At 38.3% G+C, this 21989-nt stretch overlaps 1 protein-coding gene across 1 annotated transcript in view; it reads right to left on the bottom strand.

The window, feature by feature from the left end:
* LOC124804379 overlaps nt 1-21989 on the bottom strand; it is a 675970-nt gene that overhangs the window by 75981 nt on the left and 578000 nt on the right. Inside the window, exons 11-15 of the mRNA XM_047264747.1 lie at nt 16228-16386; nt 7774-7886; nt 7364-7683; nt 3187-3418; nt 1748-1912 (exon numbers count right to left, since the gene is read on the bottom strand). Of these exons, the coding sequence (XP_047120703.1) occupies nt 1748-1912; nt 3187-3418; nt 7364-7683; nt 7774-7886; nt 16228-16386 (989 nt within the window). The remainder of the gene's footprint in view (nt 1-1747; nt 1913-3186; nt 3419-7363; nt 7684-7773; nt 7887-16227; nt 16387-21989) is intronic.

Genomic DNA, 21989 nt, shown 5'->3' with positions numbered 1-21989 from the left:
TCATGGTGCAAACTAGAAGAGGCAGGGTTCAATGTTGGAATTAGGGTGGTTTTGGTGGGAGGGACTGGTGGCAAAGAAGTGGTTCCATTCAGGTATCAGGAGAAGGAGAGTAGGTCTTTAACAAATTCAGTATGGTTAAATTTGGCTGTAGGGTTAAAGGTGAGGCCTTTGGATACAACTGCAACTTCTGTGGAGCTGAGGGTTTTGGTGGAAAGGTTAACAACAATGTTATGGAAATGTTTTGGCTCTGGATTTGGTGGAGGGTTGATAGGGAGTTTTAGGGGATGAGGCAAGTTGAGAAGGTCAGCTAAACAGGGTTTAGCTGCTATCAGGGGTGGATGAGGAGGAACACTATGGGTATGATAGGGATTGGATGGTGGTGCCCCACGGTGGCAGTAAGATGTCAGCAAGTTTATGGAGGTGGAGTCTGGAATGCTCCTCCAGGTGCTGGAGAGCAAGGGATTCAATTCAGAGATGTGCTGTATGGAGTAGGGATTGCAGAGTAATAATATCTTGCCCCAAAAACCAGCCACAAAGGAGTGTCCCCTTCGTCACCCAGTACCACACCAGACTGGAACAGCTGAACCACATCCTTTGCCAGGGGTTTGGTTACCTATCATCGTGCCCTGAAATGAGGGACATCCTATCCAAGATACTTCCCAATATTTCCCACCCCTGCTAAAGCAGTGCTTCATTGCCCACCCAGCCTCTAAAACTTTCTAGTCTATCCCCATGCCACTCCAAATTCCAACCCCTTGACACAAGGATCATATCCCTATGGATGACCCAGGTGCAAAATCTGCCCATTGCATTCCTCCTAAACTTCCTATTCCAGTCCTGTCACATGTTTATCCTATCCCATCATGGGCTGGGCCACCTGTGAAAGCAGCCAGGTCATTTACCAGCTCCGCTGGAATCACTGCACAGTTTTTTATATTGGTATGTCTACCAACCAGCTGTCCACCAGAATGAACGGCCACTGCCAAACTGTGGCCAAGAGCAAAGCAGATCACACTGTGACACAACATGCAGCTGAGCATAACACACTCGATTTCAATGTCTCCTTTTCTACCTGAGCCATAGGAATCCTTCCCTCCACCACCAGCTTTTCTGAACTGCGCAAATGGGAGTTATCCTTACATCACATTCTCCACTCCCATAATTATCCAAATCTCAACCTACAGTAATATAATGTCCCGAAACCTCCAACTAACTATTTCCATCCCCTCTGTCCTACTCTCTCCTCCCCTTCTCCTTCCTTGTTCACTTGCAGCCCTCTGCCAATGAATCTGCCAGTCATTCCCCACTCCTCTCCTTTTTTGTTCCTTTTTTCCCTAACTCCCTGCCTCACAACCTCCCGACACTGTGCCTGGTGGCAGTCTAATCCCTGCACACTCCACCAGACAGCATTCATCTCTTCTCTTGCCACCCACACACTACTATCACTCCCTTTCCCCACACCCTCTAGATTGCTGCTTGCGTCCCACATGATGTTACATTCCGGACCAAGATGCTGGTAATTGGGGTCGTGTGTGCATGAGGTGTGCTTGCTTTGTGTGTGTGTGTGTGTGTGTGTGTGTGTGTGTGTGTGTGTGTGAATTCTGTGCGTGTGTGTCTCTTTACTGATGAAGGCTGTTGCCGAAAGCTATAAGTGAGTGTCTTTTAAGCTTGCCTATCTGCAATGTGTCGTGTCTTGTTATAAGCTTACCTACGGAAAATGAGAGTAATCAGGATGTAGAGAACTTACCTAGAATTCCTGCAAGTGTATTGTAGCTTCCATACAAAATATAATCTATGAATATTTTCATCACCTTGTCAGCAGCACACTGACCATCATTAAGAAGAGGTTGTAACACATAGTCCCTTAGCACACTTTCATTGCGATTTATGGCAACAAATGCCAACTGTACAGCTGTAACACAAAAATATTATTACTAAATATTATTGTAATTTCATTGCAATGAACTTTACATTATTTATTTCTGTTTATAATTTACTTGTTTAGTATTGGCAAGAAACAGTGTAAAAATTACTAAACTCAGAAATTGTGTTTTCGATCTGTAGCTTTCATGACACATATATGTTCACTGAAGGAAGACAACTAAACAGATAGCCAATACTGGCTTTAAATTTGTTGTTCCATTACATTTGGGGCATGCATCCACATAAATCCTACTTCTTATTGCAATATTTCATGTGTTTATCATTCAGCCCTCTTTGGTGTGACCTCAATGAGTGGCACTACAGCACACTCTCTGCCCTGTTAACCTGGCAGACTGCACCACTACACATGCTGCCATGGTTACACAGGCACCAAAGACATTGATTGGTAGCAAAGAAGTACATGTATGCATGAATTACAGCTTGGGCTATGCAGTTGATCCATTCTGCGAAGTTGACATATCACTGTGAGCTGCATAGTGATGACATCTTTGCAAGTTTATTAAAGAAAGTACTGGGTTCCATGGCTTATCCTAATTAAATTCATCACCAAATAAATTTCCATTGCTTCTTTCACCACCATGTCCAGAAAAGATGAAGCTGACATTATATTTTTGACATTTTGGTAGAATATTGAGTGACCAGCATCAATACAGTCCACTGCCACAGCCAATTTATTGGGCTGTAAGAGCTGGATGTACCTATCTTTTAAGGGCTGTATGAGTAATTTTTCTGCTTATGAAAGGCCACACTCACAGGGATCTTGTAATCTCCAGGCTTCCAAAAATGGAAGCATCCCTCCTTTTCAATTTCCACTGTGAACTGGATTTGTCCATGAATGCAATTTATCATATTTTAAACATCCTTGTAATTCATGTTCACCATAGGGTCACACTAAAAATGTGTCATCAACATCTCCAACTTCACAGAGCACACATCACTACTGACAAGAGCAGTCTACACTAAAAGAGAGTTTTTGAACCCATTGAGTATTGTCCACAGCAGATAAGTAAGTGTGTATCTGTAGGTGCATGTGCAATGGCATGGTCTGCAAGATTATAAGGACAGAGCAAATGCTGTAGCATCAATCATTCAGGTCTCTCAGAAGATGGCTGAATGGTATATGGCCAAAAATTGCAAGAAGAAGGGGAATTTATGCAGCTGTGTTCCCTGGAAATTAATACACCAGTCATTGCACCACAAAAACATAAAGAATCACACTTTAAATTTGTTGTCTGAACATACCTCTGACAATTCCTTTGGCAGAACTAGATGATGATGAAGATATAGGAAATATTCCTCCAATATGAAGCACATTCTTATCTTCCAGTCTAGGTATCCATGATTCCCAAACCTCTTCATTCTGATGCATCCAGGCACAAGCAATACTGCTTATATTATGTTTGTTGCTAGTTTTTTTGTAAATTTTAAGAAGATTCTGGTAATCCTCTCTTGAAAATGTCATCTTGAGTAGTGCCTTTGAAGATTACAATTTTTATTATTTAATGAATTAAAACAAAGAGTACAGTACAACTGAGAAGATATGTTACTCTGCTTTAAAACTTGTTTACTGTATAGGCAGGCTATTAAGGGAGTCCTTAAGTGCATTTTTCACTAAACAACATGGCTCCCCAAAAGCCAATCATAACACTTCTAAATCAATCTGATAATGAAATCTCATTTTGAATAAACTTTTTTCTGGATTCTGAATTACGCCTATCATCAAATTTAATTGGCATATCAGCCTCTATTTCAAGGGCCACCTTGACAATGTCCTTTTCAACAGACACCAAAATGTAATGCAGATTTAACTCATGTGCAGACTGGTTTTGAAAGACTCTGTTCACAAGTTTTATAACCTCACTAAACATTTAAAGAGTACTCTAGCTTGATGAAGTGTTTATTTACACTGGAAGCAGTGCTATCAAAACAAAAGATCTAAGAGTAGCCTTACACACAATTTTATTTATAAATGTATTTTGTTTGTACTTCAAAAGACTATCTGAGGCACATTTCTCAAAAAATAAAACTGAGGAGGTAGAGCGAGAAAAAATACAGAGAGAAGTTATTGAAGAGGAACAGTGACTACCATAGGATGTTGATGCTGCTAACAGTAACAGAAGGAGCTATAGGCAGAAACACTGAAAAACAAGTACGAGAAATGAAAGGAAAGGAAGAAAGGGGATTGGAAAAGAGACCACAGGCCTACAGAAAAATGCAAATAATTTCAAAAAAGATGCCTCAGAATAAGTCTTTCACTGTGGAGGAGAAATCATGCTAATTTTGAAACTTTCTGGCCAATTAAAGCTATGTGCACCCACAGAAGAAAGATACTGCAGAGAAATTGCTTTGCCAGTCTTACAGTTGTGTTCAGAATGAATCTTTCACTCTGCAACAGTGTGTGCTAATCCAGAATGGTGTTAAGGAGAGTTTCTATGAAATTTGGAAAGTAGGAGAGAGGTAATGGCAGAATTGAAACTGTGAGAGCAGGTTGTGAACCATGCATGGGTAGCTCGGTACATAGACAACTGCCTCTGGAAACCAAGCTTGTAGGTTCAACTGCTGGCTCAGGCCACAATTCGAACCCATCAGGAAGTTTCAAGGAGCTCTGAAGTAAAATTGTAGGCATGGAAAGGAAAAATGATAATAATCTAAAGCGGAGACAAGAAAGAGTTAAAAAATAGAATGAAACATTAACAGAGTAGTAATACAAAAGGATTGTTTTCACAAAGTATTATTTGTTTTAATGTTAGTGATAACCATTTTGACATTTATAAGAATTCCTATTCATAGACTGAATATAATTTTCTTCACAAATTGTAGAGAAGTATTTTACATTTTGGCTGCTTGTTTGCTAGGAGCTATGTTAACAGATGAGACTTTACTTTAAATTAGAAATTAGACGATAATCAAAATGAAAAAGGATTTGTCATCGGGATTAAATTAGAAATTCTATGTGAGGCTTCCACAGGAGGAACACTGAGTTTTAACTATATGTGGTCTCTAAGAGGTGTTTCATCCATTGGAAGCATAGGGTTTTGATGTTTGAAATTAAGTCCTAAACATCATGAGGTTTACATTATGTGAAGTCTATAAGTGGAATTACGTCATAAGAAACTGAAGCAACTAAAGAAATTGAGTGTGATTCAGTTGCCTGAGACTGCAGTCATGTATACGAGTTGCATTTGCGTCAGTGTGTGTACGTGTGCCTGTTACTGGCAAAGGCCTTAATGGCCAAAAGCTATAATTGTAAGAATCTTTTTGTTGTGACTATCTCTGACTCAGCGTCTCTGCTATATGGTGAGTAGCAACTTCCCTTCTCTAATACTGTTACATCCATCCTGGATTTTCCATTGTTTGAAACTAAAGAATATATTTTAGTGATTACTGGAATAGGATCCCTCTTGTTTTCTCAGCACAGTATGTCAAATGTTTACTGATGTCGTGTAGATTACTGCACACCTTTTTCCAAAATGTATTGTGTTGCTATAGCACACAATGATTACAGAAACTAAGGAAATGGAGAGGTTGAAACACAATGTCAATAAATTACCTTGAATACCACCAGTATGTCACTGAACTGAACTACCTCTCAAGCAGCTAGATTACCTCCAGCAATGCCACCTGTGTTAACTCCATGAAGTATTGCAGGGAGTATGGGTATACCAGTTACAACATGGATGAGCAGTAGGGCACCATCAGCTAATCTCTTCCCGATTAAATGCTGGTGATGAAAATTTCCTTCACCACCAGTGTCCAAGGCAGCAGCTCTGGGCTGAGAGCCATTGCTATTTATAGAACTGATTATATGTACCTCAGATAGTTGGAATTATTATTATTTCATTTTCCACGTTTTTAAAGTGTGACTACTTTTCCAAAATTCTGAATAAAATGAGGTGCTACCCAAAAATTCCCAGAAAACAGTGATAACTAAAATAACACTTTATCTTTATCTTATTCACCACCATCACCTTCAGAATAGTCACTTTGAGACTGTATATAATGAGCAAAAGTTCCCTAGAATGCATTTTGCATTAGATACTTTAGTACCATTAGCCATTCTGCTTGAATTTCCTCAACTGTCTGAAATAATCTGCCTTTTAACTTGAGTTTCATTCTGGAGAATAAAGAAAAAGTTCACTCTGCACCAGGTTGAGAGAATTAGGTGAATGAGGGACAATTGTCAGTTTGTTTTTCACCAGAAATTCCAGGATGATCAATGCAATGAGTCACAGCACACTGTCATGATGGAGAAACCAATCATCCATGTGGCAGTTTTTTGCTCATTTTCCTCTTGTGTTCTCCATTGACCACCTCAGGACATCAAAGCAGAACAGCACACTGAGGGACTGAAGAGGAGAGACAAACTCTTTATGGAAAATTGCTTCCATTTTGCAGAAACAGATGAGCACAGATTTTACATTACTCTTCAATTACCATAATTTCTCGAAATGGGGTGATGATGGACTGTTTCTTTGTGACAACTGCTACTTGATTTCAGGATTATGCCCAAAAATCCAGCATTCATCACCAGTAATAGCATTCAAAAGAAAGTCTGGTTCACTCTTAAGCCTCTCTTGAAGTTCTCTCATGCATGCACACTGATGAGAATTTTCAGGACAGACTGCAGCAAACTGTTGCATGTGCAGTTCGTCAGACAAAACTCTTTGACACAATCCATTAGACAGCTCATGATATTGTGTAACTCCTGGGTGGATGGCCTACAATCCTACAGTACCATATTCCAAATGACAATTCCAGCCATATTCTAAATGATGGCTGATGGCCATCCTGAATGAGGATCATTGTTCAAACTATGTTCTGCCATCTTGAAAATGTTTAAATCTGTCATAAGTTTGACTGTGAGCTAAGGCATTTTCCTGAAATACTTGCTTCAACATGTTAAGCATTCCTGGAACTATATTCCCAAGTCTCAAACAAATGTATACACTCACATGTTGCCCCTGGACACCTGCCATCATCAATTTCACATGACACACAACATGCAACAATGAGAAATGTACATAAAAAATAACCATGATCACCTAACAAAGGCACCTGAGGCACCAACTCACAAAGGGTATATGAAGCACCACCTGGTGGAAATTCATCATATTAGGTAGATTTCATGAACTACATGTATATTCCAGGAGCTTATGAGTAACACCTTTTAGTTTGGTAGCAAACAATAGTTGAAAAAAGATTTATATAAATGAACAAGAATTGTAAATTCAAAATTTTAAATCCTGAAATGTGCTGCATTAAAATGCATATAAATTCTTAAAGTTTTATCACCAATATTTGACAGGACATCTAGTCAATGGAAAACTTAATTTGAGTGTGCAGCATTATAAATTTTGAGTTAGCTTGGATTATTTTTTTAGATTTTCATGCATACTTCAAAAGAAATTCTATCTTTTACCTGATAAGCAGGTGTTGCTCCATCTTTAATTTTTGACCAAGCAAATTTAGTGAGCCTGTGTAACTCATATTTGCAGCCAATTTCAGTATGGGATGAGAATGGATTGCATTCAGGAAATGTTACAAGTGTGAAATCATCATCATCAGCTGCAGTAATCAAACTCGGTGTCCAAGATAGAATAATAAGAGATTTTTTCACACCACTTTTAGCATAACTGTTTGTTAAAGTTTCAGTTACATTTTTCAAATTTGGGCCTAACCACGCTACTTTAACATATAAACGAAGTTCTCTTATATGATCCACCACAAATGCTGTTTGACCTGAAATACAATGAGAACCATGTGATACATATTTTCCACTGTACATACATTACATACATTAAGTACTCTAGTTTTTCTTTCTTGATTTACCTGGATATCCAGCCAACAAAAGAGCACAGTTTGCTGTGTTATTCTTTGTAGAGTCAGAACACCAATCAGGTGAATATATGCCATTCTCACAAAAGTCAGTTCGGCAGTAATAACTGTTAACAGTATCGACCCAACATTAGAAAGTCACTCAAGTATACATTTATCATTTTATTCCAGCATAAAGAAATAAACTAAAACAACTGTGATAACAAATCTGTGAATACTTGATCTTAATTGCCTTTCTGCTAATTAACAATCATATTATTATTCATTATTAATGTCTTATGAAAACAATCAGAAGAACAAATATTAAAATTTCTAATAGGCCTATTAACAAAAAGAGCTTACTGATTGCAACCTGTTTTTCCAGTATTTTCATATTAAGCAGAAGAATGCTAACACTCATACAGTTCCAAACACACTTCAATTATTCTTTAGTTTCTATGGACTTTTAAACAGCATCATTTAACTGACTAACATACTTGAGAAATCTCTCACAACAGGAAACATTATTTCACAATCTCCTGAAATGCTCAAATTCTAATCAGCACCATTTTCACTGCAACACGTACTCTAATCCTTTCACATCTCCTAATACATAAAAACATCATTTGAAGACTGTCATTGAAGAACCAAGAAAATTGAATCCGATGTGAAAATTCATGGCTGAAAAATATACTCCACCTCAGGAACAAAATTTTTAGGCCTGTAGATCCATGATAACTTAAAATGGGAAACACACATCAGCAAAACTTACAGTAAGCTGAAGAAAGCATGCTATGCCTCACATGCTCTTGCGTACTTCACCAACCCAGAGCTGTTCACATAATACACTATGCAACATTTCATATTGTAATGCAGTAAGGTATAATATTCTGGGGAAACTCTCCAAATGGGTCACACATTTTCCTCATTTGGAAAAGAGCCGTAAGGGTAATGCACAAAGCAAAGCCTACATACAACTGCAGACACCCTCTTTATTTTTACCTCTGGGAAGAATTTACATATTGGAAATATGTAAGTCGGTTAAAAGTAACATTGCTAAATTCAGCAAGTGTTAATTTCTGTATTCATAGTACAATACATAAAATGAAACTCCTTGTTCAAATGAAGCATATCTTTCTGCCTTTAATAGTTTATTCATTTATGGAATATTTACATACTGGAAATACGTAAGATTGTTAAAAGTAATATTACTAAATTCAGCAAAACTCTGTATTCATAGTACAATGAATAAATGAAACTCCATGTTCAAAGGAAGTGTACATCTCTGCCTTTAAAATGCACAGTTAATCAAGGTACTGAACTTTACAACTATCTGAGAAAAAAATAAAAATTCATGAATTTTTCACTAGGATTGTGATGGTTTTCTTGATTGAACATTGTTTGTGTACTGTATCTAAATTTATGGTCCATATCTGTACAAATATATATGAAGCTGACAGCAGGAATTACTTTTTGTAAAATATTCATACCAATACCAATTTTGTGTGTGTGTGTGTGTGTGTGTGTGTGTGTGTGTGTGTGTATGTGTATGTGTGTGTGTGAGAGAGAGAGAGAGAGAGAGAGAGAGAGAGAGAGAGAGAGAGAGGACATCATTGGCCCATAGTGTAAAGTTGGGCAATCTCTTGTTTACTGTTGAACTGTTCGGCTGACTTGTGAAATGTGTGACTTATAATAAAGCATTACTCAGTTAAAGTGGTGTTCGGATGTTATTTCACTATGAAGGCCACCCACACCAGTGACCACATGTTACACGTTTTTGGGTAATGCTGCATAAAAGTAACAGAGGACAATGTGGCCAATGACAATGACTGCTATGACACAGCAACAGACTTCATGCGCCACATTATCACCCATGTCCATTTCTCCTGCTCTGATTTGCCACTATGGAGCTTTGAATCATGTGAAATTTGAAAACTATGAACTGTTTGCTTCATTGCCGGCACAACTCATTCAACAAACAGTGTAGACAATGAACTTTACTGAACTATTTTCTACACCCAGGGACATTTCCCATGATATTTTACACATCAAGTTGTTTCGCTGAGTGGTTTTTCAGTGCATTAACATTTTGTAATGTCGGGTGACCTGTTTGTTACATTTTCTCAGCCTAACCCACGACCCAGGCCACCAGCTTACCACCACAGTACCATATTGCTGACATACACACATAACCTTGTCCAATTCAACGACAATCCATACATGTTCAATCCAGTGCAACAGCAGTAGTGCACGAACAGTGGACTTTTACCAATGAACAATGTGATTTTCACTGTTTCTGCTTCATCTGGTGCTCCTACATTGAGCGTTTTTAGTGCACTTGAACCTGTAAACAATCCACAGTGCACTAAGTTGTGCATTCTGAATTTTTTGATAGCCACAGACATTTCTGACATGTCGGTTGTGTCTGCTACCATGCCTGCCGTGCCAGTTTACATGCATGTACCTCAAGGACAGTATACAGTCAAGTGCCCAGGTACGGCACCAGCCTCTACAGTCTTAATACCTTCATCAGTGTTTGCTCCATCTGTTCTGCCATCTTTCATCACAGTGCTTACATCTATACATGGATTAGACATCTGATCTCATACTTGTGGCACCAACAAGAGACTGCTACAGATATCCAAAATTTTCAATTCTTGAGAGACTGTCAAGATTCCCCACAAGAGGCAATTCATCACATAGTGCATGAAGTATTGCTTGGCCAGCTCACACCATCTCGAATTTGGCAAAAAATTAGAGTATTAATACACACTTAATTCCCATCAGATGAAATGCTGTGGTCACTCTGGATTTTAACTAAAATACTGAAAGACCTCTGACTAAACTCTCTTTCCCATGCTATCAATCCACTAGAAAAACATTTAAGGCTGGCAGACAACACCTAAAAATTAATAAGACATGACCAGCTCATCTCTGTGCCAAGTTCATTGACACCACCGATGGTTGGCAAGCCTGTAAACACTTCATCATGCACATGCCCACAGGAAATCACACCAGTCGACAACCTCAATGATAGTGTTACCTGGTGGAGGCAGTAGCAAGCCTGCTGGACCCACCACTCCTGCCTTACCCAGCATCCAATACAGCCTCAATTGGTCCACCACTGCAATGACAGATGTCCCCTCTGGTTCACAGCCACACCCGTGTATCTTGTGTGTTGGTACCACATCAGCTATGGGGACGTCGCTCAGAAGTCGTACTCGCCCTGCTCACAGGAACCAAACTTACACGGCAGGATGAATTAGGTGCATCATCTCACGGGTATTCTACAGAGTGCCTACATCAGGACCAGCCATCACATAACAAACAGCCACCTCCGAGCAGAATTTACGTTCACGATCTCATTCAGCGACATGCTCTTCCCAGTCGACACTGGTGCAGATACTGGTGTTATACCCCTGTATATACCCCAGTAGATGATGATCTACTACACCACCGACATCTTCCACCATGACTCTGCAAAGTGGCTAACAACTCATCAGTCACAGCATATGGCTCTACTAATCTCAAACTTAAATTCCACCACCATTTTGTTTTGACTGGAACTTAACATGGCTGATATGGATGAACCTGTGTTAGGCATAGACTTTCCAAGACACTATGACTCTCTTCAGACCTTTTGATGGCCATGCTGTTACAACATTCCTCCAGCTAATGCATCAAAGGTTTTTTCATCGCAATGCCTATGCATTTGAGAGTGACAACTGCTGCTACTCTGCCACAGTTAGCTGAACTCATATGTCTCACTTCTGACTTGGTAAATTCATTGTGCAAACTGCTCAAGCAACAACACATTGCAGCTCTGTATGCAGCAAATGTGACACTGCATGCACTCATCAACAACACATCAGTGGATTTGGTACATGCATAGACAAACATCATTGCACTCACATCAAGGACACTCATTATTACAGCATATGCTATGCAGCAAATCCCACAACTACAGTCATGGCTGTCGCTGAGAAGGTTCATGTTGAACTGGCTTCTTGCTCACATGGAGAGAAAAATTCTTCTTCCACAACAGAGAACTTCAACACACATCTACTGCAGAGGCAGACAACACCCCCTTTGCAACAGTCAGGCCAATGAGCTACGCAACTATTGCTACTGCTCTCGATGAGCCTGTACAAGCCTCTGCCACCACACCCACTGCCAATGGGGAACACACTCCCCTTGCTGAGTCACTGTGGCATATGGCAGCAGATAGAGCCTCTGCAGCCACAGCTGATGCTGACCATCCACGTGCTGCACTCAACAGGAGGCAGTCTTCACAGCCTTCATACTTCTTGCAGACATCACAAGTAGTGATTGTGGAAGATCAGAGCTCCAGATTGACAAAGCTATTCCAACAAGCACACTTTACATGGTTGTTTCCTACTGAAGACATTGCTATCCTGCTGTAATCAACAAGTTGAGTTCCAGTGATCAATCTAGATGCTCAGTTGAACTATGGAGGTTCTGTTGACTCCAAAAGCTACTCAGGCTTGCAAAAGAAATCTACATGCCCTTGTTGAAATAAGCATTGCAAGTGGTCAGGGAGAATTTAGGGTCACTAACTGTCATAAGTGACAACAATTCATTTCTAAAGCTATGTGAGTAAGTACAGCAAAACCAATGCATGATGGACTACTTAGTGCCACTGATAGAGAACCATTTATCACTTTCACTACAAACAGTGAAGAGGAGGAGACTGATATCAAATGGTACATAGAATCTGGCCTGACCAAGGAACCACATTGGCAATTATTAACCATTCTGTGTCCATTGTCAGATGCCTTCAAAAGAGGAGTGGAGAAGCAAAAGAACAAATGGTCCATGGTAAAATACCATACCAACACAAACTAACCAGTGCTATTATAAATGTCATCAGCTGAACAACAGAGGAAGTGGGGATTGCAATGTGACAGCATTGAAATTTCAGAATCCTTAGTTGTCTCCTGTAGTCCCTGTGAAGAAGAATAGCATTTCTTCACTGACTGCTGACAACTGAACAAAATCATAAAAAAGACATCTACCCATTACCAAGCACTGATGACACCCTAGACTGCTTGAAAGGAGCAATGTATTTCTCAACTATGGACATGCAAATAAGCTACTGGAAAATTAAATTTGATGAGGATAACAAGGAAAAGACAATCTTTATAACTCCTGATGGTATCTAAGAGTTCAAAATTACACTGTTTGAACTGTCTAATGCTCCAGCCCCCTTCAAACATATGATGTACAACCTGTTGTGACACCTTAAGTGGATGACATGTCTTGCCTATTTGGATGAGATTGGTGTTTCTTTGATGATACCTGAAGAATATCTAGGCCATCTGACAACTGTTTTGATGTGTGTTCTGCCTGCATATCTCCACCTGAAACCAAAAATGTGCCTCATCATTCCAACTTGATACATAGAAGATAAGGGCAGTCACAGATTTTTCCAACTCCTTGGTATATTCATGGTGTGAGAGGTTTTCTTGGAATGCGTCCATACTACCAGAGATTCATAAAGGACTTCTGTACAGAGGCACATCCCTTGCAAGAACCATTAGAGACAAGCACCAATTTTTCCTGGTATGAGAGAGAGGAAAGACCTTCCCCTGTCCTTTAGGAGTCACTAATATCTAAATTCTGAGCACTGTATGATGAGGAAGCCAAACAGAACCTCACAATGATGTTAGCAGTTATGGGATAGGTAAGTTCAGGAAAGTGATAGCATATGCTTGCAGAGCACTCTTCAAAATTGAGATGACAAATTTACTGCTTGAGAAAGAGTGCCTAGTTGTTTGGGGCATCAACAAGTTCTGGTCATATTTATTTGGCAAAACGTTCTCTAGGATGATTGATGAGCCTGAAGGAATCATCAGATCGATTGGCAAGGTAGGGACTGAGTCTTCAGAAGTATGACATCACAACGGTAAACAAAAATGGACACAAAGATAAGAAAGCTGACTAGTTTTCAAGGAATCCTTTGGAGAACACAGCACTGTGGATGAAATCTCAGCCCTCACTGAATTAAATAACATTGCTGCTGAACAGAAGGAAGATCCAGCATTCGTGAAAACAATAAAAACTTTTAAGGATAAGGAACTGACCAATGGAGACACTGTATAAGAAGGACTATGATCTGATTGAGTGTAAATAGTTGCTCATCATTCCTTCTCATTATGACCAGCTAGCCTGAAGTTTCCTGTGCCGGAAATGGTTCTCATCATTTGATCTCACCAACAGCCAATTATCCTGAAGTTTTTTCGAGGCACTCCAATATCCGGTCACCTGGGATTCCCACAGACTCTAGACAGAATCAGACAAATGGTTCACTGGACAAGTCCTTAGTGAAGCATTAGATACTAAGTGAGTTGCAGTAAGGAAAGCCAGCAATAGAAGCATGTGCCACAGTTACTTCTGGGACATTTGGTACTAATTCTGCCTGCTGACACACCATTCCACCCAACTTGAATCTATCTCTTGGAGAGGTTCACAAAATGAAAAAATGGGAATAGATGGATAATACTGTAAACTACTGCCTTATCCACCATGCTGACACAAAAATCTATGCCAACTGCCAAAGCTTCATAAATTGTAAGATTCTTCATAGAAGACATAATTTGAAGCATAGAGCACCCTGTGTGATGATTTCTCACCCCTAAATAAATAAATGTTTAATAAATATCAACAGCTATCTGAGACTTCGACATTTGAACAAACTTTAAGTAATAATCTGGTCATTTCTCATTACCTTTTGTACATAATTCCCTTTGAGATGAAAGTAGAAGGGGAAGTCAAATGAAAACAAGACAGACAGAAAAAGGTAGGTAAACTGTTTATTATTTAAACAGTAATTGTCATAACTATTAATACATTCATCCCACTGTAAGGCAAGATGCTCAGTGCTTTCATGGTAAAATGTTTGCTGTAGCCTACAGAATCATGATTGTACCCAGGTGAGCACTACTTCATTGAAAGCATATCAACAGCCACAAATGTTTTCTTCAGTGCATCAAATATATGTAAATCACAGTGGGAGAGATTGAGACTGCATGAGGGATATGTAAGCACCAAAACAAACTTGGCAATATGTGAGCCCACAAACCTGAAACGTTTTTCCGTGAAGGCATTGATCATCTTGTCTCATAGTGGGATAAATGTGTTAATAGTTATGGAAATTTCCTTTGAAATAATAAACAGTTCACTTACAGAATACAGTAGCATGGAGAGCTGCATCAAACTAGTCTTCAGACTGAAGATCACAACAACAGCATACAGAAATAGATTATTTTATCTGCATATCTAAAATAATGCTATTCATTTCACATCCCTGAGGCTCTGCTTGATTGATTTGGGAGGGGCCAAACAGCGAGGTCATCAATCCCATTGGATTGGGGAAGAATTGGGAAGGAAATCAACTGTTTCCTTTCAAAGGAAGCATCCCAGCATTTGCCTGAAGTGATTTAGGGAAATCACAGAAAACCTAAATCAGGATGTCCACATGCGAGTTTGAACCACTGTCCTCCCGAATGCAAGTTGAATGTGCTAACCACTGTGTCACCTTGCTTGGTCCTGAGCCTCTCTCATTATGAGTAGCTTTACAGAAAAGGATGTGTGACCAAGTCAACAGATTAACAGGTGTGGTTAATATTGCGGAAATTTAAATTATTTTCATATAAAAAAGAGCTGTAAACAATATTTACTATTTATGTTATGCACAGAAAGAAAACCTACTGATCTTAAACTTATAGTAAAAGGAAAGTAATAATAACAGCATTGCATTTTCAGTGATGTTTCATCATAGTACAGATAACAATTTACAGCAATGCAAAATGTCAAAGATAAATTCACATGCTGAAACTATGTGAAACAGAAGGATAATACCAATCCACCAACTGCAACAACAGAGGCAATCACAGTAAAGCTGACACACACACACACACATCATACCTCTCTCTCTCTCTCTCTCTCTCTCTCTCTCTCTTTATATATATATATGTGTGTGTGTGTGTGTGTGTGTGTGTGAAGATGCTAAAGATGAAAAGAGTGTAATGGATAAACAGTATCGAGAAATGTGAAATAAAGCCCAGGAAAATATAACAAATCATTTTAATTACAGACAGAAAACAATGGAATGTGTGAAAGAGAAAACAATCAGGAAGAAGTAGGGGGAAATGAGTGTAACAAAACTGAGAAGAGCATTCAGAAAGTAAACATACAAGTTGAGTCAATGTGGAGGACAACGAAGTCCAAGTGGTGAACTGAAAGGCCTAGAGCCCACATTTATATGTACGTGTACTCCAAAGTGGTTGATCTTGTCTCTGCAGCTAATAACTAGACAATTTTTAATTATTTGATATCACATTAGTACAGTCTTATGGCATACACATTAAATTATGTGAAAAGTATTTATATCGATATGATGTGAAAAGCCTCTACATGGAAGAATAGGAGTGATTAATTTTATTATACCTGTTTGCTGATTTATCCTTCATATGCTTTCGGATAAAATCCATATCTTTATCACCTTTAACATCAAATATGCTAACTTCTTTAGGATTTGTGAAGAATTTCCAGTGGTCCATACCAGGTGTCATATATGAGAGCTTCGATGGAATAAACCAACCAAATCTAAAATAATTAGAAGGTAAAAAACAGGTGAGACATTTTATTGTATTTATTTTGGACATTGCAACCAAGTAAATTTAAGAATATGGGAGATACTTCCTAAATTAGTAACAAATGTGCTTATTTATTCTTGCTGTATTTTGCACAGTACTAAAAAAATCTACAAAATTATAGTATGATATATATTTACAGAAATACAGGTCCCATAAACTTATGAAAAAACAGAAACAAGAAATCAAAATTTGCTGTGAGTTAACTCATATGTTTAAATATTCCATCTCATAATTTAATAAAATCCGTGTGTATTAATAAGATACTAGACAGATAGCCTAGCTACTATCTGCCAGCCGCAGCAGGTATAACAGAGGCAAGATAAAATTGCCGGTTCATTGGTGAAAGACTATGGTCTAAGTCAAAAAAGTTGTTATATTTCAACATAGTTGACCTAGGTGATTCACATGGTATTTTTCCATTTACTATTTTATTCTTTGCAAGGTATGCAATAAGAAGAATTTCCCCTTGTGCATCCCAGAAAACAAAAGCCTTTCTTTTTGGCACATGAAACTGAGATGTAGATGTAGACTTTTCCTTTATCTAGTTTTCACATTTGCGTTTGGTCAATGGAGAGAAAAAAAAAAAGAAAAAGACTGTAGCATTAATCTTGCAAAACGTTTTCTCATTATTATTTTATTTATTTATTTATTTATTTATTTATTTATTGTTCCGTGGGACCACATTTAGGAGAAGTCTCCATGGTCATGGAACGAGTCAATACATGAAATTATAACACGATTGTAGAAACACATAAAATGAAACAAGTCGTTAGTTTAAATAAAGAAAATCAAGAATGTAACACTGGAATTTGCTTAATTTTTTATCTCTTCCAGGAGCTCCTCGACAGAATAGAAGGAGTGAGCCATGAGGAAACTCTTCAGTTTAGACTTAAAAGTGTTTGGGCTACTGCTAAGATTTTTGAGTTCTTGTGGTAGCTTATTGAAAATGGATGCAGCAGAATACTGCACTCCTTTCTGCACAAGAGTCAAGGAAGTGCATTCCACATGCAGATTTGATTTCTGCCTAGTATTAACTGAGTGAAAGCTGCTAACTCTTGGGAATAAGCTAATATTGCTAACAACAAACGACATTAAAGAAAATACATACTGTGAGGGCAATGTCAAAATTCCCAGACTATTGAATAGGGGTCGACAAGAGGTTTTCGAACTTACACCATACATAGCTCGAACAGCCCGTTTTTGAGCCAAAAATACCCTTTTTGAATCAGAAGAATTACCCCAAAAAATAATACCATATGACATAAGCGTATGAAAATATGCGAAGTATACTACTTTTCGTGTTGAAATGTCACTTATTTCAGATACTGTTCTAATGGTAAATAAAGCGGCATTTAGTTTCTGAACAAGATCCTGAACATGGGCTTTCCACAACAGCTTACTATCTATCCGTACGCCTAGGAACTTGAACTGTTCCGTCTCGCTTATAACATGCCCATTCTGTCTGATTAAAATGTCAGTTCTTGTTGAATTGTGGGTTAGAAACTGTAAAAACTGAGTCTTACTGTGATTTAGCATCAAATTATTTTCCACAAGCCACGAACTTACTTCATGAACTACATTATTTGATAATGTTTCAATATTACACACAAGATCCTTCACTACCAAGGTGGTGTCATCAGCAAACAGAAATATTTTTGAATCACCTGTAATACTAGAAGGCATATCATTTACATAAATAAGGAACAGCAGTGGCCCCAGCACCGACCCTTGGGGAACGCCCCATTTAACAGTGCCCCATTGGGACTGAACATCATTACCACTCTCAATATTGCGGAGGATTACCTTCTGCTTTCTGTTCTTAAAGTAGGAGGCGAACCAATTGTAAGCTACTCCCCTTACTCCATAATGTTCCAACTTCTGCAGTAATATTTTGTGGTCAACACAGTCAAAAGCCTTCGTTAAATCAAAGAAAACACCTAACGTTCTCAACCTTTTATTTAATCCGTCCAAAACCTCACAGAGAAAAGAGAATATAGCATTTTCAGTTGTTAAGCCATTTCTAAAACCAAACTGTACATTTGACAGCAAATTATGTGAATTTAAATGCTGCAGTAACCTTGTATATACAAGCCTCTCGATAACTTTAGCAAACACCGATGGCATAGAAATAGGTCTATAATTGTCAACATTATCCCTGTCTCCCTTTTTATAAAGTGGCTTCACTACCGAGTACTTTAATCGGTCAGGAAACCGACCACTGCTAAAGGAAAAGTTACAGATATGGCTAAGTACTGAGCTAATATACGTGGAACAATACTTCAGTATTCTGCTAGATACCCCGTCATATCCATGAGAGTTCTTGGTCTTTAGTGATTTAATTATTAACTCAATCTCCCTCTTGTCAGTATCATGGAGGAGCATTTCAGGTAACAGTCTCGGAACACTTTTTTCTAAGAGCGCTATATGATTCCCTGTTGGGACTAGGTTTCTATTTAGTTCACCTGCTATATTCAGAAAGTGATTATTAAGTACTGTACATATATGCGACTTATCAGCAACACGTACATCCCCACTACGCACTGATTCTATATCCTCGACCTGTCTCTGCAGACCAGCCACTTCCTTTACGACTGACCATATGGTTTTAATTTTATCCTGAGACTTAGCTATTCTATCTGCATACCACATACTTTTTGCCTTCATGTTGAAATGTACCATTGCCTTTCAACTGATATTCCTATGGTATCATCTTGATATTTTCATTTCTGGTTGTAGTTTTGGGAAGTTCTTCAAATGGCTGCCCACCAAGAGAAGCACACCCTTTTTTGAATTCAGATGCACATTTCTTAAATGTTGAAAATGTATGAACAGACTCCCTACAAACCTTTGCTTACTGTAGATGAATCCTTACTGGTGATCAACTGCCCAAAACAACAAAATTTATAACTGTACCATATCCCACTTAATTCATCTACATCTACACTCTGCAACCAGTGTGAAGTGTATGGTTGCCGATTACTAGGGTCTTTTCATTTCATCAACAAGTGAAACATGGAAGAATGATTGCTTAAATGCCTCTGTGTCTGCTGTAAGTAGTCTTGCCTTTGTTCCCTACAGTAATGATACTTGGGGGAGGGGGGGGGGCAATCATTGATTATTCCTAGATTTCTCACTTAACGCTGGTTCTTGAAACTTCATAAGTAGGCTTTTGAAGGATAGGTGTCATCTATCTTGAAGTGTTTGTCAGTTTAAGTTTTACAACATCTTCACAATGCCCTTCCATGGGTCAAATAAACCTAACAATTTCTGCTGTCCTTATTTGTAAATGTTCAATATCCCCGTTAGTCCTATTTGGTATGAGCAATATTTTGCATGGGTGGCTTTCAGACAATCTTCTCTGAAAACAGACTAAATTTTCCCAGTATCCTATTAATGAACCAATGTCTACCACATACTTTTCCTGTGACTATGTGATTCATTTGAATGAAACAGACAACATGACCACTTTAAAATGTTGCCTAAACATAACTTTCCACAGATCAAGTTGATACTTGACTAATATTATTGTTCAATATGCACCCACCAACATAACAGAAACCACATTTCTTTGAGATCAGTGGTGCCTCTATCCTACGCCAACAATTTTTCCCCTTCTCCTGTAAGAAGCAAATATTTCTTATTTGCAAACAAGACAAAAGGGCATAAAGAAATAGAACTATTATGACAATGACTGGAAACATACATCTGGTCATGGGAGAGACAGCAGTAGGATGAGCTGTAAATCTTCAACAAAGGAACAGATTGGATACAGAAGAATAGGTGAGAAAAAGACAGAATATTAAAGAAGATAGCAGTACTTAGGAAGAAGCCAAAAGAAAGGAAAGTTAAATCCATTAAAATAAAAAAGAGGGGGAAAATCAAACAAATTTATTAGTCCAAAGGAGGGAAACACAATCACCAATCACAGAACAGACATGGGGAGGAAACGAAAATGCAAATAAGACAGACAGCTACATGAGGATTTTGTAATTTCAGTTCAGATGTGTCACAGAAGCCAAGAACCAGCTGTGGTGTACAACATGGTTTTCTCACAGCTGGTGCTTCCTTTGATAAAATAGCATGGCAGCCGGTAATGTAACAGGAAAATTATTGCTGCAAGGGTAGTCTGAAAGATGTGAACCATAGAGTGAGCAGGTGTGCTGCACAAAGACTTATTGTCTGAAAGTAATTTTATTAAAAATGAGAGACTAACACTGGTCTTGGTAGTTTCTGGAGAATACTATGGTGTGCTGTATTTCAATGCCTATGTAAAAAAAAAAAAAAAAAAAAAAAAAAAAAAAAAAAAAAAAAAAAAAAAAAAAAAAAAAAACTTATGGAGACATCGTATGAAATATTCCAAATCACGCTAGTATCATTTTATGAAAGACATGGTCCTTTATTGTATTATAATAGTCATCATCTGGCTAAGTTAGCAAAGGCCCACTGTGAATCAGATGGGTTTCCAATAGAAAGAAGTAAATGAATTTGAGAGGTTGTTGTGTATTTATACTGCATCAGTGTTTGAACAGAAACATCTCCATGAGTGTAAGGTTGTGGATAAAGGAGTATTTCGCATGCATATGATGGTAAATGTGAATAAAAAAATAATACTGATTGTTTGTGGAATGAACATGTTATCAAATATGGAGCTTGCTATCAGCAAGATGGATACCAACATTAGGGAAGTGGCAATGAGGCTCTGGAAAAAACCTGCTGACTATAACATTTAAAAATAAATTCAGATATCCTACAAAAATCCACAGTTCAGCTTCATCATGGGTCCAGATGGTGAAAATGGACTTAGATGAGGAACTGATTATCACTCAGCTTCTTGATACACCAAAATGATTTATAGGAAGATATAAGTAGGTACTTATTTTTTATTTATTTGTCCTTTCAGATTCTGTCTTAAAGTAATTTAGGGAAACTATGTAGAGCCTTAAATCGGATGTCTGGATGGGAGCTTGAGCCCCACTACTTCTAAGTGCTGTTTTCAGTTTCTCATGTCTCCAACTATGACTTGTCCATATATCTTCCAAGAGGAAATATTTACTAATATAGAAAAATGGTTAAACTGAGAAGGAAGTGGTTCACACATCTGCTTTCAAGCTGATGCCAGTTAAGTGTATGTCTACCAAAGGGCAAGCCATGTAGACCTATGTGAGGAATATTAATGCAGAGGGAGGTGACATTAGTGGCATCAAGCAAGGAGAGGGTCAATCCATTGCATGCATGTCGTGCTCTGGCACCACAGTATCTACCAGTTGGCTACTGACTCATAATGGTACCTGTATTGCTGCTTCCAGCTGAAACTTGTCTATTAATTACTGAGTCCTTATTTGAAGACATCAGAACCACGGAGACAGTACAAACCCTGGTCTGAGGGAAACATTCCATGTGGGAAAAAATATCTAAAAACAAAGATGCTGTAACTTAGCAAACGAAAGCGTTGGTATGTTGATAGAGACAATAACAAACACAAACACACATACAAATTTCAAGCATTCGCAACCTGCGGTCGCTTCATCAGGAAATAGGGAAGGAGAGGGAGAG

The sequence above is a fragment of the Schistocerca piceifrons genome, chromosome 1 (genome assembly GCF_021461385.2).
Source record: "Schistocerca piceifrons isolate TAMUIC-IGC-003096 chromosome 1, iqSchPice1.1, whole genome shotgun sequence".
Classification (NCBI taxonomy): Eukaryota; Metazoa; Arthropoda; class Insecta; order Orthoptera; family Acrididae; genus Schistocerca; species Schistocerca piceifrons.
The sequence above is the reverse complement of the archived record's forward strand: the minus strand, read 5'-3'. Positions and strand labels throughout refer to the sequence as shown.